Source organism: Aspergillus lucknowensis (assembly GCF_044049455.1).
Source record: "Aspergillus lucknowensis strain CBS 449.75 chromosome Unknown BJX67scaffold_49, whole genome shotgun sequence".
Lineage (NCBI taxonomy): Eukaryota > Fungi > Ascomycota > Eurotiomycetes > Eurotiales > Aspergillaceae > Aspergillus > Aspergillus lucknowensis.
This window is the reverse complement of record NW_027263593.1, coordinates 141,733-158,666: the sequence shown is the minus strand read 5'-3', so window position 1 is coordinate 158,666 and position 16,934 is coordinate 141,733. Positions and strand designations below refer to the sequence as shown.

The following is a 16,934-nucleotide window of genomic DNA, read 5'->3' as shown; positions in this document are numbered from 1 at the left end:
GAAAGGGCTGGTGCCTGTTGCTGCCTCAGGAATCTCGCAAGGCAAGAGTGACGACGACTGGGAGCCACCGGCCATCTGTCAGAGCCCAAGTTGTCCTGTCGGAGTTTGATTCCAACTCATTACTCTGCTTTCTTTCCCCACCTCTGCGCAAGCTTCATTGCGACCCCGAGTGCGCCATGGTAGCGCCTGCGGTTCCCGAGTACGTCTTGTTTTCCCCTCGCTCTCCGTGCTCCTGGGAACTGAGGTGCAATTGGACTGCTATCTGCAATCGCTATCTGGGAACTGACGCCTGGAATTGCTTTTAGGATTTTTGAAGAGGAAGACATACTTGCTGCCGTCGATGCGCGTACAGAGTCGCTCCAAAATCTGAGGGAATTGGGTCCCCCCGACCTGGTTTACTTGGTCAAGCAGCCAAAGACCGGCTCGACTCGTCAGGTGGGTTTACGACGTCCACCCTCCCAATTGTCGGAGAATGCAAAGTCGGGTGAAACACGGCAATCAGCTAACGAACTTTTGTCCCTGCATAGACCGGTGTTTACCACCATGTCACCGGAATCGACGCCTCGTCCTCCGCAAGCTTGGCTGCCTACGTGAATACCTTGGTGTCCTCCCCGCTCGACAAAACAAATAAAGTGGTATCCGGAATCTATTGGTAGGCCACCGATGAATGTTCTCGATAGTCAGAATATGGCTGCTAACCACGTGTAGTTGTTACAACGCCTTCTCCCACCTTGACATGCGAGTCGAAGTTAAGATACCGGGAAGTCTCGAAAGCTACTGTATCGACGAGCGTGGGGACAAGCGTGTTGCGACCGAAGCATTATGGTTAGAGACATTTCTTTGCGGGGTTCTGAGAGCCTATTCATATGCAGATGACGGCAGCGGAGATGCAATTAGGAAAATCGTTGGGGTCCGTCGGTTCAACCCAGTCACAAATACGGAAATGGAACATAGGTTCTTAGATGCAGCCGAGAAGCTATTCTTCTTAGGTATGCTTTCCGCTTCCCCACGACCATTCAAACTGACAAGAGTATTACAGGCAGGCAACTCAGCTCGGACCCTGAAACGCAGGTCCCCAATACTGTAAGCAACCACCTTACCGCCGGTCTCCTCAAGTATATCCATACGACGGGACGATACGCATCCGGTATCAATTTATTCGAGAAACTTCGCACAAAGGATGTAGAAGTATCCTCTCTGCTCGCCCAGGTTTTCAAAATGGCGGACGAGGAAGTTCAAGCTGTGCGGCTCATGTACGACGCGCTTCAAGACGTTCCGATGGATTATGCCCTTCTCGATTGCCAAGCTGCATTCTGCGCCGGCAAGGGAGAAGGTGAAATGGCTTTGGAGTGCGCGAAGCGTGCTGTTACGGCTGCCCCTAGCGAGTTCAGCACCTGGGCTCGCTTAGCTGAGGTCTATGTGAACCTAGAGCAGTGGGACTTGGCCCTTCTGACGTTGAACTCCTGCCCGATGTTCACCTACCAAGACAAAGACACACCTCGCATGCCCCAGCCGTCGCGAATCATGCTTCCCATCCTCGCGGAGAGCATGCTAGATGAAATTGACGAGGGCCAGCCGAAGCAAGGGGATCCCCACGACTACGTGCATCCTTCATTGCGGAGACTGCATGCAGCCACGTACCAGGGAACATTTCTAAAAGCATACAACCTGTTGACCAAGGTAGCTGCGGCCATCGGTTGGGATCAGCTGCTGAGAGTCCGCAGTGAAGTTTTTGTGATGGAAGAGGAATACCGCACCGAACGCCACCACTCCACGTCAAAGCAGTCATCAGTTGCAAATGCTAGTCCCCCAGAGACTAATGGGAGCAGCGACCGGGAGAACGGGGACGGCGCTCACGAAGATGGTGCCACGGAAACAGCGCCCAATGGGGTTGATTCTCAAGAGGTCGAACATTCAATTGAAAGACCAGAGCAGACAGTTGCGTCTGAAGTTGTCAAGTCCGGCAACAATGAAGATGTGAGCATACGTATCACATCGTCGGGGACATATCTAATACTAACTATCACCAGCCCGACCCATCACATTCATCGTACACGCAGTTCAAGAATAAACGTCTCTGTGAAAGGTGGCTTGACAATCTTTTCATGGTTCTCTATGAAGATCTCCGCATATACACGATTTGGCGAACGGAGATAGCCCAATTCCGCCAACAAGCGATGGAATACAAGAAATCAGCCACCGAATGGGAGATCCTCGGCGAGCTGGCAGAACGACTACACCACTTCGATGAAGCTATCGACGCTTACCAAGCTTGCCTATCGATCCGGTTCTCGCCCAAGGCCATGCGGGGCATTCTCAAGATGCACGAGCAACGCAACGACACCAGGGGTATGCTAAGCGCACTGATCCGTCTAATCGCCTGGCAGTACCGGTGGTACTCTGAGGTACGTCTCCTTTCACCTTTTTTTTTGATGCCTCAAGAAGGGAAGCTGACATGTCTAGTTCTCTCCGGAACTTCTTTTCATGATCCGCAAGCTCATCGAAGATGAAGGCGCTGTCAAAGTGCGCAGCATCGTCCAAGCGACAAACCTGCCCCAGGCCGTTCTCGACCTGACCCACCAGTACTGCCAACTGTGTGCGACGTTCCGCAGCAGTGGCAGTGATGGTTAGTTAACCTGGCCTATCCCGTGGGGATCGGAGTTCATACGAATGGACAGGTCAGCGAAAGCTGAGCAGTGAAAAACAATAAACCCGTGGAAACTTTGTAGTAAATTCTCTATAGCGTACTACCCCGTACCGAACTTATAATTTTATTGTACCTAGTTATCTTCATTGCGAAGCCCCAGCCTCCTATATGACTGTGATGCTTCCTTTTCCCTTGTCCTGTCCGTTGTTTCTGTTATCATCTCGTCCAAACTATACCACGCTTGTTGTCTTTTCCTTCGTTCCATGCCTTTGAAGAGTCTTCGACCAATGCCATTGTCTCATTCATAAATAGTGGGCCAACGAGATTGCCCGTGCACGACTTCGAATTCTTTCTGGGTCGCCCAAGGAACAGGAGATTCATTCCCTAAACAACCACGATTTTTTGTGACTGCGGGGGCTGTATCTACAATTGCATCCATTCAAACTGCTTGAGAGGGGTTTGGTCCGAGAAAAACCGGAGTTGAATTCTGAATTGCTCACGCACGAACCAGCAGTTCCACGGCAGATACACTATATCATTTCCGAAAATCCAGCTCCCTAATTACTTGAAGATAAATCACGTTAAATAGGCAGCGCCAGAGGGGGCTCTGAGGCCCAAAGTCATCAAGTTCGGCGTTTTTATATCGTAGAACGGCCCTTTCCATCCCAAAACAGTAAAGTCTCAGGCCGACGTCTCAGCCGGCGCGGTCTTCGTCTCCTCAACGGCAGCAGAAGCGTCACCCTTGACCTTCGCGGCTGGGGCGCTCGATTTCGCGGTCTCGTCGGCCGCTTCTTCTTCATCATCTTCGCCCTCGGCTTCAGCGTCTTCGTCTCCTTCCTCTTCTTCCTCATTGAACCCATTTTCACCGGTTTTGCCGTTGGCTTCTACTACTTCTTCCTCTTTTTCGTCGCCTTCGGCTCCGGCTTCAACCGCAGGGGCCACCTTTCGCTTTTTGGGAGCGGGAGGGCCTAATGAGGCGGGCACATTAGAATTGAATTGAAATTGCACTGATACGTGGGGTGAGGGAGTAGGGAGAGCCTACCTTCTGGTTCTTCTTCTTCTTCTAGCTCTTCTTCGGAGACGTCTTCTTCTTCCTCGCTCTCTTCATCGCTCTCGCCTGCGCCGACGTCGGAGCTCTCATATCTATTCCAGGAGATATACGATTAGCACTGGAACGTGGGACATTCTAGAGTACAAGAGCTTGAGGTGTGAAGAGAGGATGACAAGCTTCCCGCACGCGCGGGTGCTAAAAATGACGCAATCAAAGGTATTGGGAGCAGAAAAAGGTAAAGGGAGGTAAGGGAGGTAGAAGAATAAGTTTGGGGACTATCCTGAGGCTTAAAAATGCGCAAAAGGGCAAAGGGTACAAGAGCGCAGGATGGGTAGCGAAAAGCATTGCGGAGGCATAATATAGATAAGGGCTTACTCTTCTTCCTCTTCCTCGCTCTCGTCGCTCGGAAGGGCCACGAGCTCCTCTTCTTCCTCGAGCTCTTGCTTTCTCTTACGGGTAGACATGTGGTATAGTGGTTTGGGTTCGAAGAAGAGGTGGGGAGGTATGAGAGAAAAGAGACGGAGAGAAATGGGATCAATGGAGGTGATTGCGGCCCAGAGAAGGACCAGTGGTGAGGTCCGAGGTGAGGAAGATGGGATAGAGTGCAGGAGGAAAGAGAGAAATGAGAAAAAAAAGAGGTTGGGAGGGAGGAGGGCGAGATTAAATGGGGGAGAGCAGGGCAGGGCAAGGAAGGGAAGGGGAATCTGGGCTTAGTACGACGACTACGAGCAGCCAGCCTTCTTCTCGCAACGGGGCGAGGGAAGGGGGGAATACCTGAGCATGATGGATTACTTCAGCTGCGGAGGATGAAAAGTCAAGTCAGCTCTGACCCAGAGGCCAGGGAGCAGCGAGACTCCGGAGCTGGACGAGAAGAACCGCTCCGGCTGGTGGTTGGAGGTGAGAAAAAGCTCTGGGGGGAGCTTTGGAAATGCACAAGAAATGCACAACCGAGGGTGACTCGTCTCACTGGCGGGTTTTATCCGCACTGCCTTTCGCATCCAAAGACGACGGCCCCTCTTCCCAAGATCCGAGTGTCGAGGGGGGGTCTGTTCAAGCTGACGAATGTGCCCTGGAAAGGGGGAGGGGCTGCATGGAAGACTGGAGAGCGCGACGGGTTCCTGTTTTCGTGGCGGAGTTTGGACAACCTCAGCTTTCAAGGTCCTGTCGCCCTTGTACTCTTTTGGACAAGGCTGGAACCTCCCGAGGCCTCTGTCGCGGGCTGGGCCAAGTTCGATTGCGTTCTTCTCATGATGAATGACAAGCATTTGAGAGAGGATGGAAGGAAAACGAGAGAGGGAGTTGGAGGATGGATGGAGGTTGTATGGTAACGTTGTTACACGATGGCTGTCACGGACTCGAGCTTTGAGCCAATAATACGCGCCAATTAGGAGCATTGCACGAGTTCGTGCGGTATTTAATTACAACCTTGGAGACGACTCAGAGATGTTGTTGCAAAGATCGCGTGGCTTGGGGATTCGGTACGTGGCAATAAGTGTTCAGGCATCCTCGAATCGTGATGTCAGAGCGACAGAAATGTATCATTCATTCCCAAGGTTTCAATCAGTACATCGCGCAACCCGACGACTCCTCTTCTCGTAGGCAGGCAGTCATTTCCCGATGATACTAGTAAGTAGCAAAGTGAAATGTGTCGTGAGCCCTTGGAATAGTTCTTTTTCCATCTACCAGAACACAAAAGCTGCGAAGGCCCGAGCCACCCCGGCAGCTTCCCAGGAGTACTTCATGCTTGGGAGGCACCACAAAAACAGATTCTCAGAGGTAGATTGAGTCTCACGGGCCCAGGTGCATCTTTTATTCCATCTTACCACCACCCCTACGACATTCTAGAGCGGACTCGTCCCTGCGCTGGAATAACCCTCACGAGGCCATGTGGCCACCCCATCAGCCTCAATCTTCAGGCTGCTGGCATCTCTTCATCCCCCGTCCGAGTTGTCCTCCAACTGGGCTTGATATACTTCTCTGGCGCTTTAGTATCAGTCTTTCCAAGTATCTACTATGCACTGAATGATAAGAATTAAATATATATACAAATACCTATATATTTACCTCCCGCTTCACTAAATCCCCAGTACCTCAGATCATTGCGCCAAAAACTCGAAATTGGCCATGCTAGGGTCGAGGAGATTCTCATCCAACCCGAATCCATACGTCCCTACCATGTCGTAAATCAGATCTGGGGGTGGGAACCCCTGTGCCATTGCGTTCGCGCCGCCAGGCACCCCGCTCCCCGCTCGCTCACCCACCGCCCCTGTCGGTGCTCCATTGGACATATCCCAGGAGTCGAACCGCTCGAGCATCTTGCTCAGGCCGCGAGCAATATGTCTTGTCAGGTGTCTCTCACCTGCAGAGACACAGTTCAATAGCTCAATCACCCGCTCCACCAGACTCCGCACCTGACCGCTATCTAGGCTGAGATACGCCGAGTTCCAGTTGACTGCGACTTTCAGCAGGAATACCGCAGAGAAGGTTACCATGGTATGAGTGAAAATGGGGACTCCAACGATTGCGTCCCGAATATCTTGTTCTTCCAGTACCATATTTAGGCACGCCATCGCGGACGAGATGGCAATGTTGGCTGACTCCTTGCGGTCCATCGAGAAGACTGGCGTGTTGGTTGGAGAGAGGGCACGGAGAGAAAGAGAGTTGAGTTGGAACTTGGCAAAGTGGTAATGCAGGACCACTCCTTTCGAAGGATACGTTCGAACATAAGGACTGTCGGCTACAGATGAGGATGGTCAGCGTTGGCCGATAATATATAAAAATCAAAATATGCAGCTCCGACTTACCGGATCGTGGCTGCCACAGAAGCCGCCATTGATCAATTGCCACATTGTAGACGCGCAACTGCCCAAAGTCTTCCTCCGTCAAGGCCTGTTCGGTATCGCTACCGAACATCCGATATGCCTCCGTCAAGATCATGAAGAGGGCTACCTGGGCAATCAGCCTGATATCTCCAGGTACAACCATTGGTGACTGGAGGAACGTTTCATAATTCTTGATTGCCAGATCCTCATGAATGACAGGTGGCCGGCCATAAGCTATACTGAAATGATGATCACAGACGTAGAGCAGATACCACAGTTGAGCTCTCTCATACTGATCACTATGGCCGCGGATCATCTTCTGATAGCTCTGGTGGAGGCCCAGCTCTGTAGCTATACGGACGGCATGACCGGAGAGTTTCCAACTCAACTCGGACAGCCAAAACGCCCCAACGCAGAGCGCCCGAACATCATCCAGGGTATGAGCGCGTGTTAGTGACATGCTCGACACAAGCGAGACGTACTCGCTATAACATCGGTTTAGTGTCTCGTTGCGGTTGGGAATATGTAGCGCTGCTACGGTGAGAACCGCCGCCGCTAGTAGAGTCGAAGCCCGCCGTACTGATGTGAGGTCGCGGTGTACGAGGATAATCCCACCCCAGAGGAGCTGGTTCATTGTCCGGCTGAAATACGCAAAGAGTTCCTCAGCCTCGGGGATAGAGATAAGGCCACGAGAGAGGAAGTCCTCCTCTAATAGCGTCGACTTAGGCTGCTCGATATGATTATTGCGCAAGTCCCGCAGTTTTGTAACCTCATAAAGGCTGCGCATTGGGGCCGGCACTAATTCTCGGTCCTGTAGATCGGGTTCTTGTGAGGGTTCCCGTGTCACCACGAGTCCCGGTCCGTCGGGCTTCACATCCGGCGGGGATTCGGTCACCAAAGGGCGGTTTCCGACATGAAATGCAGGCGCAACGGGTGAAGGACCATTCGGGCTGTCGCCGACTGGGAATGTCGAGAGGTCTGGTAATCCCCCTTGGCGTAGGAGCTGTGACACTGCCGCTTGGAGCTGTTGAATTGTCGCTGATGCTCGAGATTTCCAACTATAATGCCAAGGGTCAGCGGCGTAAGGCGAGAATCATCACGTCCTCTCCATTGCGAGCCACTTACATTCCATCATCATCGACGAACTTCTGCGAGAAGTCATTTACAACGCATTTGATTCCACTGCGAAGGCACTTGGTGCAGCTCACATCGCCTGGCCGGAATTCGCACCGTATCTTGTGCCGTTTGCATTCTGCGCCTGCACCGTTTGAACATTCAGCAGCTGTTTCGAGACAAAAGCCCCTCTAGCAGGGCTGGTGGATTCCATAGCATCGGCGCAACAGGATACTTACAGGCACGAGCTTTTGAGATCTTCGGCGGAGGAGGTCGCTCGTCAGTAACAACCGAGTGGTGGCGGTCCTGGGGCCGGGGATCGAGGCCAGCATCAAACGAAGAGCGCTTCATGATTGCGGAGATTCAAGGTCGGGGATTCTCCGGCATCCTGCAGCCAGCACAACTCACAGCTTGCGACGACTCGGGTCGGCGACAAACGAGAGCGTCGGTGATGCGCCGCGATTCGTTGCTAGTCTTGAATAATTATAGTGAAAGATCCTCGGTGGTGGATTAGAGACCGGTAGTGAGACGTCAGGCGGAAGAGAAACGCGAGGAAGTCGAGAAAACCAGACGAAGAGAGTGTGGGAGAAAACTGGGGGAAGATCCAGAACGAGGAGAGGACCCCGCTTGGCGCCACGGACATTCTGGAAGAGTTCACCACGGAGCTTTGCTGTGTGCTGTCTCTCGTATTAATTGGAAGTTCGAATTCTTCTTTTTGTTCCAAAACATCTCACTTTTGATCCCAATTATCGACATGTAAACTGGAAAGCGCCTTGACGAGCTGCATGGAGTCATCGACGCCGATCCAATCTCAGCCTGGCCCATGAACAGCTCTCAGAAGTGTCCAGCTCCGACATCCTATCAAGAACAGAATCATATCTCCGAAGGCTCTCTCTCACACTGCTTCTCAAATCGTCAAATCCTCTTCTCCAATAATCGACAACGGGGCAAGTCCGGTCGCGGAAGACATCGGACTTGATGCGACTGTGGAGGTAAATCCGATCTCCACTACAGCGAATTGATGAGCTCAGAGAGCAGAGGGCCGTTTATGAGGGCCAAGTCTGCCAGGATCTCTTCGCAAAATAGTCCCGGTCAATCTTCTGTCATTGTCCACGCTTTGATATTCACCATGCAAATTCTGATTACAGGTGCCGCCGGCTTCATTGGCCAGTTACTCGCGAAAGAGCTGCTCAATGACCCTTCGCATACACTCGTCCTGACCGATATCAATGAGCCACCAATTCCGGCTGGCGTCAAGTATCCTCAGAATGCGCGCACAGTGACGGTAGATTTGCTCAGAGGGGCTGATTCTGTGGTGGATAAATCTCTGGACGCTGTTTATGCTTTCCATGGCATCATGTCCTCGGGATCTGAAGCCGATTTCGATCTAGGCATGAGAGTCAACGTCGACGCAACTCGCAATCTGCTCGAAGCACTCCGCACTACCTGCCCAGGAGTCAGGGTAATATACTCGTCTAGCCAGGCCGTCTATGGGCAACCACTCCCTGAAGTCGTAACTGATAGTGTCATTCCCACGCCTCAATCATCCTATGGTGCGGAGAAGGTTATCTGCGAGACTTTGATCAACGAATACACGCGCCGTGGTTTCATCAACGGATTCACGCTCCGATTTCCCACCATATCAGTTCGCCCCGGTCGTCCCACCGCTGCTGCATCTTCCTTCCTCTCCGGCATGATCCGAGAGCCTCTGAATGGTGAAGAGTGCGTCATTCCTGTGGAAGATCGATCATTCAAGTCATGGCTTTGCTCACCTAAGACTCTCGTCTATAACCTTATTCTTACACTTTCACTGCCTTCCAATTCTCTCCCGCCGCATATTCGTCAGATCAATGTCCCTGGCATCTGCGTCACCGTTCAAGAAATGATGGATGCCCTCGTCAAGGTTGGAGGGGAGGAAAAGTTGGCTCTCCTTACAGAGAAAGAAGACTCAACGCTCAGGCCAATCTTAGATTCATGGCCTACGCGATTCGATAACGTTCAAGCGATCTCTTTGGGCTTCAAGCGTGACGGCTCATTTGAGGAAGCAGTTCGGGACTACCGGCTTTCGCTCACCCAGTGAAGGTCCACATGTGTGCTTCGTACATTCAGGACGGCCATTATTGTCCATAGCTTAGGCTCCGTAATACTCGTGAATATCCGGCTTGTAATTGAATTAAACACAAGTGGATTGTGGAGATCCCTGCAGCCATCTTCTTGGAGCCTGAAATTCTAGGCGCGAATGAACATTAGTCACGTGATATCGTGACACCTCAAGAGAAAGACGCGTCAACCGCGCCGCTGGTCAAGGTAATGTCCCAATCGTTCCAATCAGACTCCCGGCTGTAAAAAGCAGTTGGCATGACAGTAAGGTTATTCCTGAAGAGACTGTTGTAGCATCCACCTTTTACTTTCTCTCATGATGTTGTGGCAAATAGTCAAGGTACCCCTGATGGCTTAACCTACGCTTCACGGATTTTGCGAAATCATGAGCGAGAATTGTGCGAATCCCCTGCTTTTGGGGTGGATCAAAGAATGGCTGGAAGATGCCCGTCAGAAAAATTCCAAAGGGTTCACAGTGTCAGTGTTTCTCGAATTGTGTCTTCTTCCCCGCAGTCGATCGTCTAACCTTCTTCTAGTTACAAAAAAGCATATGAATCAATGAAGGCTTACCCATTGACGTTTCAGCATCCTTCCGAGGCCCAACAACTCAACGGTCTTGGCCCCAAGTTATGCCAACGCCTTGCGGATAAGCTAAACGACTACTGTGCAGAGAATGGATTGCCCATGCCCGAGGATCCGCGTACCTGTAGGTCCTGCCACTGATGATCTGAATACATGCTAAGAGCGGGAAATTGTGACAGCGAGAAGTAAGAGAACATCAGCTGAAGGCACCACCGAGGGTCAGCCAACAAAGAAGCCTCGAAAGTCGAAGCCATATACCCCAGCTCTGCGGTCTGGTCCTTATGCTTTGATACTTGCCCTCGGCAGCCTTGACGAGAACTCAAATCAGAGCATGACAAAAGCACAGTTGATTGAGCAGGCGCAGCCCCATTGTGATGCCTCCTTTACAGCACCCAGTGACGCTAACAAGTACTTCACTGCTTGGAATTCCATGAAGACGTTGCTGCGGAAGGAGCTTGTTTATACCCAGGGGCATCCTGTGAAAAGGTATTCTTTGACGGAAGAAGGGTGGGGTGTTGCAAAGGCTATAAAAAAGACGAATCAAAAGTCGAATCAGAATACGCTAACCTTCAATATTCAGCCAGTACGTACCTCAAGACGTGGATATCAAAGATAACTGACACATCTAGGACGCAACTACGAATAACCTGGGTACCAACCCTGCAAACCACCGCAATTCCGCGCTGAGTTCTAATGCAGCCGAATCCTTACAACAAAATAGCGGTGATAGTTACCACAGGGCTCAAAATTCCTTGAACCAGAATGCACCGGATGATTCCACAGCCACCCCTATTGCTATCCCGCCTGATAGCTTCACAGTCCAATTGGTCCTCGACACCCGAGAGGTTCGAACATCTAAAGACAGAGACTACATTGCCAACGAACTGAACAATAAAGGCGTAAACCCAGAAGTTCGGGCGCTTGAAGTAGGCGATATAATATGGGTAGCCAAATTCCACGACCCTACTTTCCTCTCCAAGTACGGCGAAGACGGCGACGAGGTTATGCTTGACTGGATCGTCGAACGCAAACGTCTAGATGACCTCGTCAGCTCTATCAAGGATGGTCGCTTCCACGAACAAAAGTTCCGTCTCCGCCGATCAGGCATAAAAAACGTCATCTATCTCATTGAAGAATTCTCTGTCGCACATGAGCCCAGCACCGCTGCGGCGGCAAAATACTATGATATGGTTTCCTCAGCTATAGCCTCAACGCAGGTCGTAAACGGCTACTTCGTCAAACGGACGAAGAATCTTGACGACACGATCCGCTACCTCGCTCGCATGACCTTCCTCCTCCGGAACATGTACAGCTCTTCATCCCCATCATCCCCTTCCTCTCAAAACACCTTGTGTCCATCCCCGTCGCATACCCTAAGCCTCCTCCCCACCCGCCACCTCTCCCTCTCAACTACTTACCTCACAACCCTTGAAAATCTCCGAACGTCAAACCCCTCAATTACATACGGCGTAACATTCTCGACCTTCTGCGCCATTGCCTCGAAATCTGAAGCTCTCACGCTCCGAGACATCTTTCTGAAGATGCTCATGTGCACGAGAGGCGTCACGGGTGAGAAGGCACTAGAGATCCAACGTCGGTGGCCGACGCCTCAGGCGTTTATACGAGCCTTTGAGGCGCTGGACTCGAAGGATAGGGAGACAATGGTGTCGGATAATTTGCAGTCGATGGTGGGGAGGAGGAAGATCGCGAAGGTTCTGAGTAAGAAAATTGCTGAGATTTGGTGTGAAGAGGGGTAACACTTTCTTTGCTTCCCACTTTACTACGAGCGATGGCTGTAGCTGCAAATACGTTGATTAACGGCATTAGAATCGTACACCACGGCATGACTGCGCTACTCACGCGGTCTTTTTTATAATATGCTACTATTCGAGAGAGAAACTGCATAACGAACAAACTGAAGTCTCACAAAATCCTTCAACTAGTTCCAACCCGGCTCGACGAAGACACATAACACGGGCATTGAGAGAATATAGACGATTGCTATCATATTCAACTATGATTAAGAAAAGACTGGAATTTATACAGTCATAAACTCGTGAGGAATCAAATAAGTCATCTCACAAATCCCAACTTATTCGTACACCACCCCCAAGCTCTCATGAACATCTTCTTCTCAATCGCCAACGCCAGACTACTAGAGACAACAGAAATACTGCTTAGGGCCATCGCCAGCGCCGCCCAGACAGGGCTCAGTCGCCAGTGCGAGTCAACCATGACCATTTCATCCCCTACCATCTTCATCTTGTGTCCACTCACGATGGGATAGAAAATACCCGCTGCAACAGGCACAAGACAGAGGTTATAGACGACTGCCCAACCGAAGTTCAACTTGATGCGGTTGATAACACGGCGGCTGAGGACAGCTAGTTGCAGGATGGTATCGAGATCTGAGTTTAATAGGATGAAGCTGGCTGAGTTGATGGCTACATCTGACCCGGATGCCATGGCAATGCTGACGTCTGCTGTACCGAGGGCCGGAGAGTCATTAACGCCGTCGCCAACGAAGGCAACAATAGGTCGGGATGCGGGATGTTTTTTGCCTTGGTACGAGATGCCAGAATCTAGCTGTTGAGAGGTGTGTTGTCCGGCCTGGATTTGCCGGACGAAGTCGGCTTTTCCTCCTGGGAGGCTGTTGGCAAGGACGTTGTGTCGAGGGATCCCCACCATATCGGCGACGGCGTGAGCGGTGGCTTCGTTGTCTCCCGTGCACATGAACACGTTGATTTTGCGTTGCTGTAGCTTCGAAATTACTTTCGCTGCGTCCTGTCTGATCGTGTCAGATATCGCGAAGACGATGGCCGGAGAAAAGAAGGCCTCTTCTGATGTCGATTTTTTTGAATCGGTGGGGGTAACCTCGCGTAGCGAGAGAGTGGCTGTCGAATTTCCAGCAGTCTGATACTTGGAAAGCAGGCTAGAGAGATAATAATGGTCCTGATCAGGGGATGAAACCCGCTGGAGAAGACGCTGGCTGCCAATGGCAGCCTCAAACTGGCGGTTCGCCTGTGAGTCGGTCGAGTCAATCGAGTCCGGGATTGAGATGGTGAATCTGCCCTGCATTCCCTGCCCTGATTGCTCTTCTATTTCGGAACTAATGACAGCAGCTGCAGGTTTATTTTTGCAAAATTCGGCGATTGCACGCGCAATGGGGTGATTGCTACTTTCCTCGAGCTTCCTCGCAACCGCCCAGGCGACCTGCAACTGAGTAGAATCGGCAATAAGCGTTTCATGTTCCGTTACCTGGGGGTTTCCCCCTTCTGTCAGGGTGCCAGTCTTGTCGAAAACAATCGCACTGAGGTGGCTAGCTTCTTGGAAAGCTTCACCACCGCCCTTAACCAAGATGCCGTGTCGTGCCGCCACTCCTCCGCCGACAAAAAGAGCGGTTGGAGCAGCGAGGGCGAGACCACAGGGACATGCAACCACAAAGACGGCAATAGCGAATTCAAGGCTCCAGAAGGGCCATCCGCCACGGTTCGTATCCAGATAATCAGCAGGTAGCGCTCCAGATACACCGAGAGAGGCCCAAATCACAAACGTCAGTACGGCGATGAGCGTAATGACAGGAACAAAGTGAGCTACTAGCACATCAGCAACGCGCTCTAGCGGCGCACGTTTACTCTGACCCTCGCGCACGATGTCGATGATCTGATCGAGCATCGATGACCTGCCAACAGCGGTGATCTCGAAATCGACCGGTTGGCCGACGTTCACTGAGCCGGTGTAGACTTGATCACCGCGTGATTTGCTCACAGGTCTCGATTCCCCTGTCAGCGAGCTTTCGTCGAACTGATACGAACCCGGACTCGAGATTTTACCGTCGGCTGGAGGCGAGGCGCCGTGGGGTACTCGTACGATATCGCCAATCTCAAGGAGGTCAACACCAACCCTTTGAACTTCATCTGGGCCCGTAATGCTGTTCTCCACTAGCAAAGCCTCGGCGGGTCGCAGTTTTCCAAGAGATGTTACTGCATCACCAGCCTTCGTTTTGCTGTACGCCTCCATATAACGTCCGGCGAGTATGAATAATGTTAGAAAGACAACTGTGTCAAAATAATTTGAGCTGTGCGTATCTGAGTGCGTTGTGGTGACAGCATCCATTATGAGGATGGCCAACGAGGAAACGTAGGCCACCATTGTTCCGGCGGATATCAGAAGATTCATGCTCCCGAAGCGGTAGAGCCTCCGCAAGATCGGGACACGGCTCCCAGGACGCCAAAGGGAGATTATTTCCTTCATAGCGCGCACATGAAAGATATCAGTTCCATAGAACATGACAGGTGTTGTCATAATGAAGAGAGCCCATTCCATGCGAGAGACACTACCAGACCACATGGGCTGCTCCAGATATCGTCGGACCAGGTTGTTGGTTGAAACAAGACTCATAAAGACAATCCCGATGATAAATTCGGGAATTGCCACAGTCAAGACGAATAGAAACCGGAGCAACAAACGGCGTCTTTCATGTCGCTGCATTTCTCGGGACCGATCTTCGACGCTCGGTGGATGGTAGACGACAGCTTGGAATGCACTGTGCGCGCTTTCAATCTTCTCCCGAAGAGTCCTCACCGTGAGAGATGGAGGACGGGGCGTATAGTTTACCTTTAAAATGGGAACTTTGACAGAGAGCATGCCATCCACTTCCACATCGGGTATGCCCTTCAGGGAGTCTAAAACCTTCTCTGGGCAGTGGTGACAGAACATGCCTTCGATACGAAATGACAGTGTCCGTTTGTCAACGACCGTCTCGTCGCTTCTCGGGCTCTTTGGAAGGATTTTAACGAGAGAGGCGTCGTACCCAAGGTCCTCGATTTTTTCGACAACCAAATGAGCTTGGTCTTGGCTCTCCAATTCGACCTGAGCGCTGTGGGAAAGAAGGTTGACCACTGCATTTACCACGAAGGGAAGCTCATTCAAGCCTTGGGTAATAGCTCCTGCGCAGGAGCCACAGGTCATACCACCAATTGCAATTTCAGCTAGATATCTCCGACGTTCACCACGGGACGGCCCCATAGTAAGTGGGCTAACTTCACCCAGCGAGGCCTCGAAGCCAAGGTCGTCAATACGCGCAATGATCTCTTCAATCCTCGACTCCGGGCCCTTGTAAGTAACAGTGGCATTATTCGAAAGAAGATTAACCGTAATTTGGTCAACGAAATCGAGTTGTTGGATTGCATCCGTAATTGCATTGGTGCATGACGCACAACTCATTCCTGCGATACTAACGCGCGCATGGAACCGGCCTATTGGTGATTGCTCCACAGCCAACACAGATTCGCCTGTAGAATCTGCATTCTGAGCAGTCACTCGGAGCTGATGAGGCTTTTCATCCCATGGTGTGCGGTATTGCTCCAGTTCCTCCTTTCTGCAGGCATCGCAATTGTCGACATGCTTCTGTTTGCCCCCCCGTCCTGCAGAGGGAGCGTTTGTGCCGAAGAAGGTCAAGTCGTGGAGAGATTTTGTGTCCGTATCGTGGTCGGAAATGATTGCACCTGTTGGATCCCTGGTGGTATAATGGTGGACTTCAAATGCGGCTTGGATTAATGTCCTGGCGATGAAGCATGGGTCGGTTTTGGGTGTGTGAAGAACATGTACTTCATGAGTAAAGACAGAGACATCGATATCTGCTATGCCCGCAATCCCCGACAGAACTTGGGCGATATAGGCGACGCACGAGGAGCAATGGACGTTGCTGACGAAGAAAGTACTGCGGCGTGTTGCTGTAGCTCGCTCCATGACGGTGGGGTATACCTAGGGAGATTGGAAGAGACACCAGGAAAAGAAGCACGAAGGAAAGGATCGGAGACTGAAGGGCTGGGGCATGTTTTAAATATTGGCAGGAATCATCCATCAGATCTTTTCATTATTACTCAACACGAAACATAGAATGGACTGGAAGAATGCGTGTTTTGTGCGGTTTTGTTCGGATGACCCAGAAATCCTGGTGGGAGTGGCTAAAACGCGCACAATTCACGCAGACATCACGATTAGCCGCAGGACGCGCATAACGGCAGATTAGTCTCCAAAACGCCCACCGAATATGCTCAAAGAGCCACTTTATCCAATCTGGAGAGTCGAGAAGCATGGATGGCCACTTGCAAGATGGCCGGAAAAGAAGTTGAGAGGGCCGGGTTCGAACGGGTGGCGGGCTAGAAAAATCCACGTGACCTGCCCACTCAACCACCGACGAAAATTCCGCCTCCAGGATCGATTTTCACGTGGCGCGTCACTCAACCTCCCATTTTCTGTTCTTCTGACTCTTTTCTCTCTGCACCCTCCTTCACCCCATCCTCTCTTCCAATAGCGCCCTGAGGCGTTGCTCTTCCAACTTCTCTTGGAGATACAGATATTGGCAGCCTCTCTTCTTATTGGCTATCCTCCAACTACTGGTGGTTCACCGTTCAGCTCTATATTTCTCCTTGTTCCCTCCAAAGAGAATATTGTCTGCTTATCTAATCACTCTCTGTTAGCATCATATGCTCCAGGATAGATTGCACCAAGCCGTGGATCTCATACTCTCCTTCGTTTGCTTGCTCAGTCCCCTAAACATGACGATATAGGGAAGCTCTTTCCTTTATCGGCATAGATTGGCTGATGCGGAAGT

The 16,934-nt window shown here is 51.4% G+C and overlaps 7 protein-coding genes across 7 annotated transcripts; 3 read left to right on the top strand and 4 right to left on the bottom strand.

The window, feature by feature from the left end:
* The first annotated feature begins 66 nt into the window (after window positions 1-66).
* BJX67DRAFT_363147 (ChAPs family protein) lies at window positions 67-2,978 on the top strand. The gene is made up of 7 exons (XM_071030064.1): window positions 67-199; window positions 306-435; window positions 528-652; window positions 709-989; window positions 1,040-1,977; window positions 2,031-2,405; window positions 2,464-2,978. The coding sequence occupies exons 1-7, from the start codon at window positions 177-179 to the stop codon at window positions 2,629-2,631; spliced, it is 2,040 nt and encodes a 679-aa protein (XP_070882642.1). The 5' UTR covers window positions 67-176; the 3' UTR covers window positions 2,632-2,978.
* A 290-nt stretch (window positions 2,979-3,268) lies between these two features.
* Window positions 3,269-4,324, bottom strand: BJX67DRAFT_240763 (uncharacterized protein). Its single transcript, XM_071026089.1, has 3 exons — window positions 4,074-4,324; window positions 3,690-3,790; window positions 3,269-3,615 (listed from the first exon to the last, which is right to left on the bottom strand). The coding sequence occupies exons 1-3, from the start codon at window positions 4,160-4,162 to the stop codon at window positions 3,329-3,331; spliced, it is 477 nt and encodes a 158-aa protein (XP_070882641.1). The 5' UTR covers window positions 4,163-4,324; the 3' UTR covers window positions 3,269-3,328.
* On the bottom strand, window positions 4,325-5,185 carry BJX67DRAFT_240762 (uncharacterized protein). Its single transcript, XM_071026088.1, has one exon. It carries the CDS (start codon window positions 5,090-5,092, stop codon window positions 4,487-4,489), a length of 606 nt encoding a protein of 201 aa, XP_070882640.1. The 5' UTR covers window positions 5,093-5,185; the 3' UTR covers window positions 4,325-4,486.
* Window positions 5,186-5,195: 10 nt separating this feature from the next.
* On the bottom strand, window positions 5,196-8,204 carry BJX67DRAFT_363142 (putative C6 transcription factor). Its single transcript, XM_071030063.1, has 4 exons — window positions 7,873-8,204; window positions 7,646-7,778; window positions 6,503-7,578; window positions 5,196-6,435 (listed from the first exon to the last, which is right to left on the bottom strand). The coding sequence occupies exons 1-4, from the start codon at window positions 7,982-7,984 to the stop codon at window positions 5,795-5,797; spliced, it is 1,962 nt and encodes a 653-aa protein (XP_070882639.1). The 5' UTR covers window positions 7,985-8,204; the 3' UTR covers window positions 5,196-5,794.
* BJX67DRAFT_363140 (SDR family oxidoreductase) lies at window positions 8,205-9,868 on the top strand. Its single transcript, XM_071030062.1, has one exon. The coding sequence runs from the start codon at window positions 8,655-8,657 to the stop codon at window positions 9,711-9,713; it is 1,059 nt and encodes a 352-aa protein (XP_070882638.1). The 5' UTR covers window positions 8,205-8,654; the 3' UTR covers window positions 9,714-9,868.
* A 250-nt stretch (window positions 9,869-10,118) lies between these two features.
* On the top strand, window positions 10,119-12,446 carry BJX67DRAFT_390395 (crossover junction endonuclease MUS81; the record flags this gene model as incomplete). Its single annotated transcript, XM_071034633.1, has 4 exons — window positions 10,119-10,210; window positions 10,270-10,439; window positions 10,495-10,898; window positions 10,945-12,446. 4 exons carry the CDS (start codon window positions 10,119-10,121, stop codon window positions 12,070-12,072), a joined length of 1,794 nt encoding a protein of 597 aa, XP_070882637.1. The 3' UTR covers window positions 12,073-12,446.
* BJX67DRAFT_240612 (putative copper resistance-associated P-type ATPase) lies at window positions 12,231-16,402 on the bottom strand. Its single transcript, XM_071026087.1, has one exon. It carries the CDS (start codon window positions 16,064-16,066, stop codon window positions 12,389-12,391), a length of 3,678 nt encoding a protein of 1,225 aa, XP_070882636.1. The 5' UTR covers window positions 16,067-16,402; the 3' UTR covers window positions 12,231-12,388.
* Between the last annotated feature and the right edge of the window lie 532 nt (window positions 16,403-16,934).